The 17,732-nt window shown below is 43.0% G+C and overlaps 1 protein-coding gene across 1 annotated transcript in view; it reads left to right on the top strand.

Moving 5' to 3' along the window:
- The window catches only part of LOC126082529 (uncharacterized), a 237,572-nt gene that overhangs the window by 196,414 nt on the left and 23,426 nt on the right, over positions 1–17,732 (top strand). The window contains 1 exon segment of the mRNA XM_049895073.1: positions 9,211–9,320. Within this exon segment, the coding sequence (XP_049751030.1) occupies positions 9,211–9,320 (110 nt within the window).

A 17,732-nucleotide genomic window follows, 5' to 3' on the forward strand; every position in this document is an offset into this window, starting at 1 on the left:
CTGTCGATTCCAATTCATAGTGACCCTATGAACTGCCTCAGAGGGCTCCCAAGGCTGTAACTATTACAGAAACAGACTGCTACATCTTTCTCTGGCAGAGTTGCTGGTGGGTTCAAACCACCGACCTTACGGTTAGCAGCCACTGTTTAACCACTGCTGGGGCCTGTGCATATCTAGGGGACCCCAGACGGGCAGCACTATGGTGTGTTTGATGAGTGCCTCTGTGAGGGAGAGCTTCTTGCTCATCCTTGATCCAGGTATATCTAGAACACTCCAGAATGGAGGTTGCAATACTCTTGGGGGTTGCCTGTCCACAGTGGTTGGGGCGGTGGGCTCATGGCAAGGGAGATGCCTGGGTGGGGCATGGAGCATCAACCTGGCCATTGGTGGGCTGCATGCATTCATCCCCTGAGAGGTAAGGCAGAGCCCTTGGGTGCCTGTGAGGGTCTGTACTTACTCTGCCAGTATCTCTGTGCCTGAGGGAGCAGGATATTATAAAGCAAATAAAAGACATCATGACAGGTCAACAGAGGGGCTGCAGAAGAAAGGGAAACACTTTATATTTTAATACATTTACTGGTACTTTTTTCCTGCATTTTGAACAAGCCCTATTGCATTTTTATTTGCACTGGTCCCTGAAAATTATATAGTTGGTCCTTTTCTAAGTGGCAATGTCTGATCCTGATTCTTACTAGTTCTGTAGGAAAATCCATAACCTTTGAGCTAGGGAGGAGTTGTCTGACTCCCATAATGATTTAGGTTTTCCTTTTGAGGCAAGGTCCACAGACATTGTAACGTTAATTACTAACCATTGTCCTCACCTGAGACGTTGTCGTTTGATCCACGCTTCTAGTAACTGACTTCTGTAAACAGGGTTTTGGGAAAAGTCTGTGCAATGAGAAGGCAAGCCACTCCCCAGCTGGGCGTCTCTGAATGTCACCAGAGAGCCGAGTTTGGTTGAGCTCTCCTTACAGGATATTCAACAAGACACAAAGCAGTCTGTTGTTTGTGCTGTGTTGGCTGCACCCAGACAGCTCCCTTCAGAGTCCTTGGAGAAAATCCACAAGCACAGCAGGTGCAACCATCTGCACAGTTCGGGGCTGTGGTTGTTATGAAACGCCCAGGGGGGAGGAAGCATCTTTGTTTTGTGGCTGTGCTGCTTGCTGAGGGTGCTTGTCAGCTGTGGTTATAAAGGGCCTTAGACAAGGGGCTGCTGGTGGGGATCAGGCAGAGGGGAGGGGCAGGGCTATTTTTAATGGTGACAAGGTTGGTTTGGAGGTGCAGTGGTTAAGAGTCTGGGTGCTAACCATAAAGGCCAGCAGTTCAAATCCGCCAGCTGCTCCTTGAAAATCATATGGGGCAGTTCTGCTCTGCCCTATGGGGTTGCTATGAGTCAGAATCGACTCAACGGCAACGGGTTTGGTTTTTTTTTTTTTTGGTTTAAGGTTGTTATGGAATCCCTGGGTGGTGCAAACAGTTAATGCACATGGCTGCTAATTGAAAGGCTGAAGGTCGAATCCTCTCAGAGGTGCATGAGAAGAAAGGCCTGGCAATCTACTTCCAAAAAATCAGCCATTGAAAACCCTAAGGAGTGCCGTTCTACTCTGACTCCCATGGGTTAGCCGTGTGAGTTTAAAGTTGATATTACCAGGCCTTACTTTGGCTGGAATACCTGTTGCCATCAAGTCAATTCTGACTCATAGCTATCCTATATGGGACAGCGTAGTGTTGCCTCGGAGGATTTCCAAGGCTGTGATTTTGGAAGCAGACTGCCACATCTCTCTCCCAAGGAGCAGCTGGTAGGTTCAAACCACCCAACTTTTGAGTTAGCAGCTGAGTGCTTTAATCACTGTGCCAACGGGCTCCCTTTGGGTGGAGCATACTGGCCAATTCTAAATTCTTGTTTGGATTCTGTACTCACAAGATTTTAAAAATAAATGCCAATGTTGAATTTTATTTCATTTGTTTTGTTTTTAGTCTACACAGTATTACTCAATGTGGAGGCCTGGGTCTCCTCCTGTACTGAGTTTCCCCAGTGCAATGATTGAGACCCCACTGTGTGCCAAGACACTTTTGAATACATTTCTTCAATTTAGTCTTTTGAAGGCTATGTACCTTAAAAGGAGGTGATTAAAAATGTGGGGTCCCCACTCACACTGCTCATCTCTGCAGCAAGAAATAGCCATAGCCATAGCCTCTTCATGTAGAGACCATGCTTTGTGGTCAAGCTTAGCGCGGGCTTGGAGTTTCCACAGAGGGAGTAGAGAATGGAGAGTATTGAGATCCAGGCAAACAAAGGAGGTTCTTGTCCTCTTTCCCTGTTGGCCAACTCTGCTCCCCTGAGAACGTTCAAAAGTGGCTCCAGAACCTCTTGCTCAGGCACAGGGCTGGCTTAGACAAGAGGTAGGTTCCATCGATTCAAAACAGCCCTGACATCCATCCCCTGTCTTTGACATTTAGGCACTGAAATGACTTCTAATTGATTTTCTAAAAAGTGGGGTGCAATCTATCCCAGGAGTGTGGGGAGAAAGTATTAGAAGTTCTAAACGGATTCAGCCCATATGTGAGAAATCACATGTCACATTCCATACTGAGGTGTCCTGAATCGACTGTGGGGAGGGTGTCCACAAGAATAAGAAAATAGGAGAGGTGCCACGCCTAATCCTGGAACGCACTTATTCTCAGCCACATCTAGAGGTTGAAAAAGATAGTCTGATCAGACCTGGCAAGAGGTCAGACAAAAAATTCCAAAAGGTCCAGGAAACTATTGAGAATGTAGATTGTGATCCAGTTTCACTCCTGATGAATCTCACCGTAAGTACATTGTGCTCTGTAATATTAGCTAGTGATAGTACTAAAGGTAGTTATGGATGCAAAAATGTGCATTCATGTTAAAGAGAAAAAAAAAAAAGCCAAATTTGTTGCCATCGAGTCAATTCTGACTCATGGTGACCCCGTGTGTTACAGAGTAGAACTGCTGCGCAGGGTTTTCTTGGCAGTAATCTTTAGCAGATTGCCAGACCTTTCTTCTGCGGTGCCACTGGGTAGGTTCAAACGACCAGCCTTTAGGTTAGTTGTTGTTGTGTGCCTTCAAGTCCAGCTCAAACCATTTATTTGCACCACTCAGAGAGCCTGTTTCACTTAAGGGAATCACAATCAAAACAGAAAACACGGTCTAGACCACCGTTTTCCCAGCAGTATGTCCTGGAACACAAGCTCCTTAAGAGGTTAAGGCACTAGAAGTTCTAACCACCCTTCACTAGCAGACTCCTGGTTTACCTGAAGTGTTCCATTCCCTTCTGGTAACACAGGCAAGCAAACTACTCACTAATTATAGCATTTAGCTTGTACACGTTTGCCCAGCCATGCTTGCTTCCTCCAAACCTGTTTATGCTGGGTTTGCTTGCCATTGTATTTGAGTAATTTAATCAAATGTTATATAAACCTATGAAAAAGGAGTGCAAAGAGAAAGAAGTCTGTTGGTTCTATAAAAACTAAATTCAAAGTTTTGAAGAAAATAGGCTAGTTGTTTAGGAAAAGAAGGGCTATCAAAATTAGTTTTGGGTCAGATGACTGAAAAGATTAAGCAAAATTGTAAAAATGTGCAAAACAATGTATTTGGATTGTTTCACAGTCTGTAAGTTCTCTCTCCATAAAAATTTAAGAAAAAAAAGCACCAGAAAACATAGCACATGCCCTATGTATTATGGTTTATGGAAAGATGGTGCAGACCTCCAGTCAGTGGGTACACACTCAAAGAAAACCCCTAGGCTTTGTGTTAAATGCCTGGCATTTGTTGACAGATTTATGTATTTTTAAAAATAAATTTAAAAAGTTAAGTAAAATGTTTAAAATAATACAGTTTTTCTGCTTTAATGGACTTTTGATTAACCAATAATTCTCAGTCCTGATTGCTTTGGATAGGATGATTTCTACAGTGTTTTGCAAGAGGAGAAAGGTGTTTTTTTTTTTTTTTTTTTGCTTGCTTGCTTATTTTCAATAAAAATAAGTTTGGGAAACTCAGAGTTAAGCAAATCTTAGAAAGGTTCCTTTCCTCTAGGCCTTTTTAGTCTTTACTCTCGTACTCTGCATTATAGGTCTCCAGGAGAGAGAGTGTGCGATGTTTCCAGATTTAATTGACCACAGAACCCTTTTCTCCCCTTGGGGATATCTACCATCAACTCAAGAACTAGAGTTCTGGGAAGCAATGTGGGCAACACAGGAGTACAAAACACATACATGTAGTTGAGGCAAGACAGCTTCCAAACTACCATCTATTTGAGCGTCTGCTGGCTGGTGGGGAGAACCACCTTGATTGGCAGTTGAGGGCCTTCAAGTTTCAGTTCTGCCTTAGCTGAAGACCCAGGGGCCACTCAGGCACAGACAGGTGGTGGTTGGACTAGAGAAGTGAAATGTTACCAAACCAAGATGCCCTTCCTAGAAGGAGGAGGTTGGGTGGAGGTGTTGTTCAGAGACAGGAAGTAGCTCGACCAAAAGGAAGTCAAAAGTTCCTCCAGTCAAAGGACCTGTGAACAGAGTGGAAGGAGAAAATGAAATCCTAATTAAACCCCCAGTGTGTTGTCTCCCCTCCACCACCATGCTTTTGTCAGAAACCGCTGCTTCGTCTGAAACAAGCCATGACCACACACACACTGATAATGAGACCCAGACCACCACCTCCACTTTGCCAGGAATGACTTCTCTTGGATGAATCCCACGCTTTCCCTGGCTTCCCCTGACTCCTGCCTGGGGTTGTGGGATTCATCCAAGAGCAGTCATTCCTGGCGAAGTGCAGATGCATGTCTGAACTCGAACAGGAAGAGGAAAACCAAAAAACTAAACCCACTGCCATCAAGTCGATTCCAACTCACAGAAACCCTATAAGACAGAGTAGAACTACCCCACAGAGTTTCTAAGGAGCGCCTGGTGGATTTGAAATGCTGACCTTTTGGTTAGCAGCCAAGCTGTTAACCACTGTGCCCCCGGGAGGAAGGACCTATAAAATACCCTCCTTCAGCTGAGCCCAGAGCTAAAACAGCTCCAAAACTACCCTAAATTACTCAGTGGACATTTGCCAGGTTGACCCCCAGACCAGGGGTGTGTGGCAGGTGTGGCTCTTCATCAGGCTTGTCTGTGAGGCGGAGACCTGCCGTTAAAGTAGTCTGTAAAAGGAATCCAACTTCTTGTCTGGGAAATGTCTGAAATATACACAAGCTCTGTCTTTTCAAGGTTTAGATTCATAAAAAGTGCTTAAATATCTTAGGAAATGTGAACTTTTGGGCACATGGCCCCTTGGATGTTCTACTTCAACTGTGCTGGGACAATGGTGATATGTCTACTCAACTTCTTTGTCCTAAAGGAAGAACACAACCAGATTTATATGTTTATTACAGAAGGTAACTAATTGTGGGATGTGGGATCCCATTTTCAAAGCCAGGCCAATGCAAAGGCCCTAAGCAGAGTGTGCCTATCATATTTCAGGAACAGCAAGGACATAAGAGGGTGCGCAGTGGTGGTTCAGTGGTAGAATTTTCGCCTTCCATGCGGGAGGCCCGAGCTCATTCCTAGCCAGTGTACCTCATGCACAGCCACCACCTGTCGGTGGAGGCATATGTGTTGCTATGATGCTGAACAGAGTTCAGTGGAGCTTCCAGACTAAGATGGATTAGGAAAAAAGACGTGGCAATCTACTTCTGAAAATCAGCCAGTGAAAACCCTGCAGATCACAATGATCCAATCCACAGTCAATTGTGGCAATGGCACAGGACCGGACAGCATTTCGTTTTGTTTCACATGGGTCCCCATGAGTCAGACGCCAACTCAACAGCAGCTAACAACAGCAAGGACATAAGAAATAGCACAATAAGTGCAAATACCAGAGGCTCCTGCTCTGTCATACCCACATTCCTGGGAAAACTGTGCTCGGTGCTTCCTCCTGCATGCGCTGAGTCTCCTGTTAGAAAGCCAAAGGTATGAGTAGGAAAGAGCATCTAAAATTAGAAACAGCTGGGGGCAGGGAGTGGACCTGTGGGAGCTCTTGCTGATGGCTATCCCCACCACAGAAAAGGGAGCAGGGTGAGGCTTGGTTCCTACCTGCAGCTCCACAGGTCTCTCTTAGATCTTTTTTTCCAAGATTCTGTTGGAGCCACACAGAAAGTAAGCCCTACTCTGTCAGTTCTAACCAACATAATAAATGTATACATATCCTTTGGCTTTTCGATTAGGATTGCTAAGGAATGTTGGCATGCTGACACTGTACAAGCACTGTCATATTATTTTTAAATTTGATTTTGTTTTTTAACAGGTAATATATTGACAAGGTTCAAAAATTAAAATGAAACAAAAAAGCGTACATTGAGAAGCCTTGATTCCATCTCTGATCCCGTGTACCCCATTTCACCACCTATATGTAATGACTTTTGTTAGCTTCTTGCATGTCTTCTCAGTGCTTCTTTATGCAAATGCGTACAAATGCTAATTTATTCTTTCATTCAATGTCTATTTACTGAGCACCTACTACTTCTAGACTACTACTGTATATTCTAGACACTGTTTTAGGCATTTGAGGTATATCAGTGAATAAAATGCAAAAATCTTTACTCTCATGGAGCTTATAATTTAGAATGGGTGGACAGACAATAAGCAATAAACATAAGAAATAAGAAAACAATGGATTAAGGACTTCAGCGTTTCCTCTGAGTGTGATGGGGAGCCATCCCAGGATTTTGAGCAGAGAAGTAACACTCTCTGACTTATGTTTTAATAGAATCTCTCTGGTTCTTGTGTTGAGAATAGACTGTAAAGGAAGAAAAGGTATAAGAAGAAGCTGGTTTGGAGGCTATTTCAATAATCCAAGCATGAGGAGATGGTGGCTCAAACAAGGCTGGGAGCAGTGGGAGTAGCAAGTGGGCAGATGCTGGGTATATTTTAAAGGAGTCACTGATGGGTTGACTATTGGGTGTCGGAAAAAGAGAAGACTCAACGACGACTCCAATATTTTTGACCTGAGCAATTAGGAAAATAGAATTGCCACCAGCTGAGATGGACAGCGTTATAAATGAAGTGAATTAGGGAGGAAAGATCAGGAATTTATCTATGTACAAATTAAGTTTGAAATGCCTTTTAGACGTCCAAGTAGAGATGCCAAGTGGGTTGTTGTTGTTGTGACTAGTTGCGATTTAGTTGATTAGACTCTGCACACATAGCAACCCCATGTGTGCAGAGTAGAATGCTCCCTAGGGTTTTCAAGGCTGTGACCTTTTGGGAGCATATTGTCAGGGCTTACTTCTGAGGTGCCTCTGGGTGGGTTTGAACCACCAACCTTTCTGCTAGTAGTTGAGCACTTAACCATTTGAAGCCATCCAGGGATCCTGCCAAGTGGTTAGTTGGGCATAAATATGAGAATTGTTGACATACAGGTGGTATTTAGTCATGAGACTAGATGATATTACCAAAGGAGTGTATAGAAACGGAAAAGAGGAGGTGGACCAAGGACTGAGCCCTGGGACACTCTGATGTTGAGAGCTGGGGTTAGGGAGGGAAAAGGAGCCCTAGACGGAACTAGGAAGAAAAGTAAGACAGAGTGGTGTCACAATGGCTAGTGAAGGACGTTTTCCAAGCAGGAGGAAGTGACCGATTGTGCCAAATGCTATTGGTATCCCAAGTAAAATCAGGACAGAGAACTAACAATTGACTGTAGCTACAGGGAGGTCATTGGGGTTTGGCAAGATCCGTTTCAGTGGAGTGGTAGAAGTGAAATCCTGTTAAGTGTGTTTAAGAAGTAATTTGAGAGGAATCGCAAATAGCGAGCTTAAGAAAAACCAAACCCATTGCAGCTGAGTTGATTCCGACTCATAGTGACCCTCCAGGACAGAGTAGAACTGCCCCATAGAGTTTCCAAGGAGCACCTGCTGGATTCAAACTGCCGACCGTTTGGTTAGTAGCCACAGCACTTAACCACTATGCCACCAGGGTTTCCAATAGTGAGCTTAGATATCTTTTTCTGGGAGTTTTGCTACAAAAGGGGAGCAAAGAAAGGAGAGAATAGCTAATAGAGAAAGTGAGCTCAAGAGAAGGATTTCTATGAGATGGAGAAATAATGACATGTGGTTGAATGGACACAGGGAACCCAGGGTGAAAAGAGGGGGTGTGCTGTTACATTATAAGGATTGCAACTAATGTCACAAAACAATATTGTGTATAAATTTTTGAATGAGAAATTAACTTGAGCTGCAATCTTTCACCTAAAGCACGATTTAGAAAAAAAGAAAGAATGGCATGTTTGTGTGTTACTGTGAATGATCCAAGAAAGAGGGGAAAGTGATGGATATAGGAAAAAGAAAGTGTTTCTAGAGCAATGAGCTTGAGTAGGCTTGAGGGGATACCTACCCCTTTATTATTTTTATTATATTTTTTAAAAAATAAAAGGTAGCATTTTATATGCACTGTTCTGCACCTTGCATTTTTCGCTTAACAATCTGTGGTTCTTTCATACCAGTACATGGAGAATTTCCTATGTGTTTTTTAACAGCTGCATGCTACCCCATTGCAGGGATGTGCCATAGTTTAAGTAACTAGACCCTTAAAGGTGGACACTTCTGCTGTTTCTAGTCTTTTGCTGCCATAAACAATGCTTCTCTGAGTAACTTTGAATAGGCCTTGTTTTATATAAGTGAGCACTGTTGCTGCTTTACTCTAGTGGTCAACATTTCTCATCTGTGACTATCGGATTTCTTACCCTTTTTTATTAACTATATATTCAAATTAATTTTTGCCCCAGAGCACCAGGAATGTACTTCAACAGGTAAATATAATAGCTCGTCACTTATTTCTGGTATTTCTGTTAGACCAAAAAAATTGTGCAGATACATAAAAGGACTTAATGAGAATAGATGTCATGAAGGGCCAGTGATAACATTTGACTCCAGGTTTTCACTTATGGTCATGGGATGTGATTTCCTGACTTCGAAGATACTCTTCCAAATCTCATTAAGAATCTTGTTAAAGATCTTCCTTATCCTCATGTTCCAGAGGATCTTGGGTACTCCCCCATCTCCTCCACTCTGCCACCCCACACATTAGTTGTGTGTTTGGAAATGGCAGTGTGTTATGTCCAATGTTATGTGTCGGAGAGTTGCCATTTCATAGCCATTAATCGTTGCTCAATGTTTCCTTATACTGGTATATGTTTTGGCATGTTTTCCTCCCTAGAACTCTGGAAACACCAAGTCATGAAAGAGAACTTTTCCGTCATAAGACCACAAATAGTTGAAAATTTTATACAGAGATTAATGGAGAATTACCAGGATGGTGAGTTAGAGGTATGTATTGAAAATTAGTCATTCTGGTCTTTTTTAAACATAAACCCAAACAAGGTAGACTTTCTCCTTTCATATTAATTAATGCTTCCCTTACTCCCTTTGAATGATGATATGATAACTGAGGCCGAACCCAAAATGTTAATCATTTGTTACCATTTTCTTTTCTAGGTTTTCAGTAAGGATGGGAATAATTAGAATGCACATGTTGGCTGCTTTCAGATTTGGTCACATTTTTAAAGTAACCTTGGAGTTTGTTTATGAGCTGATTTTTAGCAACATTTCCTGTTATTGATTTTTTTAGTATAAAAAAAGTTAAAGAAAACCGAAATAGCCTGTAATAATACCACTACCTAGAAACACATCCCCTAGAAAATGTTTTTGAAACTACAATATGAAAAAAAATTAAAAGCACAGAAAAGTAACATTTTCATCCCTCCCCCACTTCACTTTCTCCAGTTTTCTCTCCACAAAGGAAGTCAGCATTGACAATTTTTTTGTGTTATCCTTCCAGAAAAATATTTGAACCCATAACAGCTCTACATGACATATATTTTTAAAATATGTAAATTATAAAAAATGTATTTAATACAGGCCCACATAAATGCTCATAATCCTTGGAGTTTTGAAGCCGGTTTACTCTTGGCAGGAAAAGCCTAGCTAAATCAAAGGAATCCATGGAAAAGGCCGGATAAGACAGTGTCATGGATTGAATTTTGTCCCCCCAAAATATGTGTCAACTTGTTTAGGCCATGGTTCCCAGTGTTATGTGGTTGTCCTCCATTTTGTGATTCATGTAATTTTCCTATGTGTAGTAAATCCTAATCTCTGCCTGTGGTTCATGAGGCAAGATTAGATTATGTTAAAGAGGATTTGGGTGGGATGGAATACCCTTACTAAAGCCACATCCCTGATCCAATGGAAAGGGAGTTTCCCTGGGGTGTGGCCTGCATCACCTTTTATCTTGTAAGAGATAAAAGGAGAGAGAAGTGAGCAGACAGTTGGGACCTCATACCTTTGGACCTGGGGTTCCTGCATGGAGATGCTTCTAGACCAAGGGAAGATTGATAACAAGGACCTTCCTCCAGAGCCAGCAGTGAGAAAGCCTTCCCTTAGAGCTGGTACTCTGAATTTGGACTTTTAGCCTGCCAGGTTGTGAGAGATGAATTTCTTTTCCCTTTGTTAACAACATCCACTTGTGGTATTTCTGTTATAGCAACACTAGATAACTCAGACAGAATGTATGTGCATATTTGACCCTAACAGAGCTTTTAGGGTTATTACTACATTAACCATAAGTGCAGTAGGTAGATATGAATTCAGTTCCCTTTGAAATTTAACTATTTTTTAAAAGCCTGACTTAGCAAAAACATGCTCAGTTTTTTAAATGTTTCCCCAAATTTACATTTGTCTAAACTCAAAGCTCTTAAATATTCCCCATGATTTTACAATAGGCACTTCAATTCTTAATTATGAGGTAGAGAATTCACAACCTTGGCTGGGGATAAGTGTTTCCTCAGGGTGTTACGATTTACACAGATTTGCTTTAAGCTTTCAGTTATACACAAATATGGTGTTGTGTACTCTGCTGAGGGGGTCAAGTGATTCTACTCCAGAATTTTGTTCCTTTTGTTACCTGTAGCTCATAGGTTCTCAAGCAGAGGTACAGAGGAGATTAGGGTAGGTTATGCTCAGAAAAATGTTTGAATCAAAGAATTATGTTACTCAAGATCTGCTCATTCCGTATCTATACACTTCACCCCAACATCACGTTTCTGGTGGTAAAGATGGGGTCTTGTAGGAAATAAATTTGAGCATTAGTAGGTGGAGCAATCTCATATGAGATGCAATGGAAACTTGGGGCTTGCTGAACTGTTTGATGTGAGCCTCCCAGTGTTGTGAAATCAGAGGACCTCTGGATGCTTGGCCCCCTCCAAAGGCTGTGCCAGGTGGTCTTCTAGCCTCTTGGACCACTGAAGTAACAAAAAATTCACTCTTTTCCAAAACCCACCCGTCACTGGGCAGCTCTCATTTTAGTTAGCTCTTAAAAACCCAAAACCAATTGCTGTCAAGTCGACGCCAACTCACAGTGATCCCACATGCATCACAGTAGAACTGTGCTATATAGGGCTTTCAGTGGCTGATTTTTTGGAAGTAGATCACCAGACCTTTCTCCCAAGGTGCCTCTGGGTTGCCTCAAATCTCCAACTTTTTAGTTAGCAGCCAAGCACGTTAACCATCTGCACCACCCAGGGACTTCAGTGAGCTCTTACTAAGCTGAATCTGGCTTCCGCGCCATCTCTACCATGGATCCTAGCTCTGTCCCTGGGATACCACAGATCATGGCGCTGACCCCTCACAACAATCCATTAGATGTTTGAGGGCAGTGTGGTCAGCGCAGCTCTGTCAGGGCTATGGCTGGCATGTGTGGAACCTCTATGCAAATTATAAATAAGGGCCCCCTCTAGGACCACAAATCAAGAGATGCTCTTCTGCATGGCGGGTTACAAATCATCACCCCTTCTCCAGATAGGCGCAGCCCCATGCCAGGGCGCTAGGACTAGAAAATGAAACAGAGGCTGAACTTTCCCTTCACCTGGGTGCCTCTGTGCAGAGTCAGACTGCAGAACCAGACATTAAGGTCCTGAGCCTCATCTTCCCTTCTTCAGACTAAACCATCTCCACTTCCTTCAGTCATGTTTCATGCACACCCTCGCCATCTGGTCAGTCTCCTCTAAACTTAAGGTTGTCTGACCACCAAAAAGCACCCTTGTCTTAGATGTTCTGCTTTGATTAATGCCTGCGGTTGGGTTAGATTTGGCGGTCATATCCCAGCTAACTCACTGAGCTGTCGGCTAAAGCCCACACATTGCAACCAGGCATTCTGCTACTGCCATATTATCTGGCCATGTTCTGGTTCAATTTGGTCCACTATTTGAACTTCTTGAGAGCTTTAAAAATCTGATTTCTATCATCCAGTATATTCTCTCTCTCTCCCAGTTCATGTCGGCCTCCCCTTGGTCTCCTCATTTGAGTCATTAATAGCAATGTATCACAGATCAGACCCCAAGCCCTGTGTTGCCTACTGTAGTCCTCTCCAGGCTGACCATGTTCTTTGGGCACAACCCATCTAGTCGTACCACCCCCCAGCTCATATTCTACATTTGTCCCCATGGACATCATGAAAAACCTTCTGAGATGCCCTGCTGAAATCCAGGTACACTGCGTCTGCTGTTATTTCCTGAGGAAAAGAAGGTTAATCTGACCTAACTTTTGAACCCATATTGGCTTCTAGGGATCTCTGCTTCCTTTTCCAAATGCTAGAAAACCAACTTTTCATAATTAGTTCTAACATCTTGCCCAAATTTTATATCAAACATACTGGCCTGAAGTTAGAAACTGACCTTTTTGCAAATCAGAATTACAACGGTTTTTATCTTGTGCGTTCCAGAACCATTTCCATTCATGTGTCAAGAGTCACACAGTCATTCATTTGGCAAGCATTTACAGATTTTTTTTTTTTTCCAGATGCTTTGTTAGAGATATAAAGACAAAAAGTACAGTTCCTGACCAAAAAGAGCTTTTGGAGACAGTTTGGTGAACCAGCAATGTCAGGAAAAGGCATTAAATGCCTTGATAGAGGCATGCACAGGGTGCTATGTGAGCTCAAAGAAGGGGAATTCAACCCAGCCATGGGGTGGGGTAGGAGATGGTCAGGGAAGGCTTCCTGGAGGAGGTGTTGTTTGAACCAAGTTTTGAAGTGCAAGTAGGGGTTGACCAGATGAAGAGGAACAGGGAGGGAAGGCAGGGCAATCTAGGAAGGGAGTATAGCAAAGAGTTCAGGTCAGACTATTGGTAAGGTGGGTGAGTCCAGATGCTGGATGGCCTCCTGTGCAACCCTTAGGAGTCTGGATATTATTGCGGAGTCAATGGGAAGTCACTGAAGCATTTTGTCGATGGAGGTGGGTGTTTTAGAAATATCATCAAAACAGTTTGTGTGTGCCTGATGTTAGACTAATTGTTTTGAGGGATTCCAAGATGACACAAACCACAGAAGCATGATTTGCTCCCAGCAGGCTATGGGGCTAGGTGGAGGCCAGAAGTGTTAACAGGGACAGGATGGACTCCCCGTACCCCCACTCCACTGAAAGGGCCCCTTGAGGAGTGTCTTAGTCTGGGTTCTCTAGAGGAGCAAAACCAGTGAGATGTATCTAGAAATATAGAGAGAAAGATTTATTTCAATGAAATGGCTCACATAACTGTGGGGGCTGGCAAGTTCCAAATCCATGGGTCAGGCAGGAGTTGCAGACCTCTGTTGGCTCATGAGGTTACAGGGGCTGGTGCATCTAAAATCTGCAGGTCAGGTGGCAGGCTGGAGACTTCTGTAGGCTTATGCCCCAAGAACTGGCGGTCAGGTGACAAGAAGAGTGCAGGGTCAAAAGAGAGAGCACGAGCTTTGCCAGAGCGCCCATTTATATACTGGAGGTAGGCCACAACCCCAAAGGAACTTCCCCTTCAACTGATTGGCTGATCACATCAGATCACACCATGAAAAGTGATTACATTATATTACGTTGTGGAAGAGCACCCAGTCCAGTGTCTGCAAAGCTACTGAGAATCATAGCCTAGCCAACTTGACACATAACGTTAACCATCACAAGGAGGAACCTAGAGAGGGTGTGGGGTAGGGGAAGACTGGGCTCAGGGGGAAGGCGTGAGGTAAGGTCTCCTTCCCCTCACCCCTAATTACTGTCCATAATACTTGGGGTGACCCTGCCTGTCCTCAGTGGAGGTTTTAATCTCCTGACTCTGTTGTATCTTGAGTGCACCCTGCCCGGCTGATATAATTGATGACTTTTTCAAAGCTTTTCTATCTTTTAATTATTATACTATTTTATGATTACATTGTTTTAGAAAATAGAAATATGATGTGTTAGAAAATATATTCATAATCTTGCCACTCCTCGATAACCACTATTATCATTTTATTGTGTTTCTTCCAAGCTTTATTTATAAATTTAACTGTTTTTATTTACGCTTCTTTTTTTTTTTTTTTACAAAATAAAATTAATTCAGGCTCAGTGGTTAAGAGTTCAGCTGCTAACCAAAAGGTTGGCAGTTCAAATCCACCAACAGCTCCTTGGAAACCCTATATGGCAGTTCTACTCTGTCCTATTGGGTCATTGTGAGTCAGAATCGACCCAGTGGCAGTGGGTGCAATGGGTTTGGATTTGGGGTACGTTATAAACATCTTTCCTTGTCAATAAGCGTATATCTACAGTGTAATTTTTGGTGACTGACTAGTATTTTATGGTATAGATGGGCCAGAATGGATTCAGATCATTTTCCATTGTGAGACACTTTAGATTGTTTCCATTTTTCTTTTCTATTGGAAAGAATACTGTAAAGAATATCTATATTTTGGAAAAAAAAAAATTTTTTTATATTTTGGAGTATAACTTTTATTATTCCCTAAAGATAAATTCCCAGAAGAGGAGTTATGGGCTCAAAGGGCACGAGCATTTTAAAATCTTTTCATAAATACTGCCAGCTTGCCCTCCACAATACAACACGGATTCCCCTGCCCGTCAGTGGCGGGTAAGCAAGCTACCTTCTCACTCCTTCGTCAGCACTGGGTTTTATCATTATTTTCCATCTCTGCTAGTTTGCCTTAAGAACTAGCCTTGGCAAAGCCTGTCATGGGCTTACTCTGGAGGCCACAGGGCACACTGAGGTTGTACTGAAAGGACAGTGTTCTAGGCCCCTCCAGGACAATTGATTCAGAGTCAGGGAAACTGCCCAGGCTCCGGGGGAAGCCTCACTTCTACAGCTGACCACCAGTGTGCTGAGAGCCTGTCCTGACCCTGGAAGTGCCATAGATAAAGCTCATGTAAGCATAAAGGTTGGGTCTTACACTTGACCCCGTAAGATTCCCAGAAAACAGAGAGACACACTCCCTGATACAGAGACACACATGGACACGTGGACACTCACATAGACAAACATACACTGATACAGACATGCACACACATCCTACTCGGGTGGATCTATCCTACTTCTACATATTGGCTTCTATTTCACTCCAGAGCCTGAATCTATGGCTGCCTTGGAGGGGTAGACTTTTCATGTTTCTTAATGGCTACCTCTTAAAAAGGGTGCCTAATCTCCTGGAGAAAGCAGGAATTGGAATTGTCTAGAGAGTGAGCCCTTTGAACAGAAGATTTCAAAGGGCGGCTCGAGAAGACGAAGTAAAGTAACATAATGACATGTGCAAAGAGCTGGAGATAGAAAACCAAAAGGGAAGATCATGCTTGGCGTTTCTCAAGCTGAAAGAACTGAGGAAAAAATTCAAGCCTCAAGTTGCAATAGTGAAGAATTCTATGTGGAAAACATTAAACAACGCAGGAAGCATCAAAAGAAGTTGGAAGGAATACACAGAGTCATTATATCAAAAAGAATTAGTCGGTGTTCAGACATTTCAAGAGGTAGCGTATGATCAGAAATCAATGGTACTAAAGGAAGAAGTCCAAGCTGTTCTGAAGGCATCGGCGAAAAACAAGGCTCCGGGAATTGACAGAATATCAATTGAGATGTTTCAACAAATGGATGCAGTGCTGGAGGTGCTCACTCGTCTATACCAAGAAATATGGGCAACAGCTTCCTGGCCAACTGACTGGAAAAGATCCATATTTATGCTTATTCCCAAGAAACGTGATCCAACCAAATGTGGAAATTATAGAACAACATCATTAATACCACATGTAAGCAAAATTTTGCTGAAGATCATTCAAAAACCGCTGCAGCAGTATATCGACAGGGAACTGCCAGAAATTCAGGCCGGTTTCAGAAGAGGACATGGAACCAGAGATATCATTGCTGATGTCAGATGGATCCTGGCTGAAAGCAGAGAATACCAGAAGGATGTTTACCTGTGTTTTATTGACTATGCAAAGGCATTCGACTGTGTGGATCATAACAAATTATGGATAACATTGCAAAGAATGGGAATTCCAGAACACTAAATTGTGCTCATGAGGAACCTTTACATAGATCAAGAAGCAGTCTTTCACACAGAACAAGGGCATACTGATTGGTTTAAAGTCAGGAAATGTGTGCATCATGGTTGTATCCTTCCACCATACCTATTTAATCTGTATGCTGAGCAAATAATCCGGGAAACTGGACTATATGAAGAACGGGACATCAGGATTGGAGGAACACTCATTAACAACCTGTGTTATGCAGATGACACAATCTTGCTTGCTGAAAGTGAAGAGGACTTGAAGCACTTACTAATGGAGATCAGAGACCATAGGCTTCAGTATGGATTGCACCTCAATATAAAGAAAACAAAAATCCTAACAACTGGACTGATAAGCAACATCATGATAAACGGAGAAAAGATTAAAGTTGTCAAGGATTTCATTTTACTTGGATCCACAATCACCGGCCATGGAAGCAGTGGTCAAGAAATCAAAAGACGCATTGCATTGGGTAAATCTGCTGCAAAGGACCTCTTTAAAGTGTTGAAAACCAAAGATGTCACCTTGAAGGCTAAGGTTCACCTGACTCAAGCCATGGTATTTTCAATCGCATCATGTGCATGTGAAAGCTGGACAAATGAATAAGGAAGACCAAAGAAGAATTGACACCTTTGAATTGTGGTGTTGGCGAAGAATATTGAACATACCACGGACTGCCAAAAGAATGAACAAATCTGTCTGGAGGAAGTGCAACCAGAATGTTCCTTAGAAGCAAGGATGGCGAGACTGCATCTTACATACTTTGGACATGTTGTGAGGAGGCATCAGTCCCTAGAGAAAGACATCATGCTTGGCAAAGTCCAGGGTCAGCAGAAAAGAGTAAGACCCTCAACAAGGTGGACTGACACAGTGGCTACAACAATGAGCTCAAGCATAACAATGATTGTAAGGATGGTGCAGGACCGGGCAGTGTTTCGTTTTGTTGTGCATAGGGTTGCTATGAGTTGGAACTGACTCGACGGCACCTAACAACAACAACAACAGATAGTGAGCAATGTGGCCCTTAGATGGGAGCAAGAGGGGCCCCTGCCTTACTCCCCATACTTCAGAGGGCACAACTCTGGCCCTTCTCCAGCCACACACTTCCTTACCAGTTAAGAAACCCCTGGGACCAAGGGGACATGCCCACCCAGAACCCCTACCTTCCTTCTAGGCCATGCTCCAATACCTGGAACCCTGGAATTCCCTGCATGCGCCTCTTCCCTGATCATATTTCTGTCTTAGCCTGGGCTCTCTACAGAAGTAAAACCAGTGAAGCATGCATATACATATATATACAGTATGTATATAGAAAGAGATTTATCTCAAGGGAATGGCTGACATGGTTGTAAAAGCTGGCAAGTCCCAAGTCCATGGGTCAGGCGTCAGGCAT

This window comes from Elephas maximus, chromosome 1 (assembly GCF_024166365.1).
Source record: "Elephas maximus indicus isolate mEleMax1 chromosome 1, mEleMax1 primary haplotype, whole genome shotgun sequence".
Classification (NCBI taxonomy): domain Eukaryota; kingdom Metazoa; phylum Chordata; class Mammalia; order Proboscidea; family Elephantidae; genus Elephas; species Elephas maximus.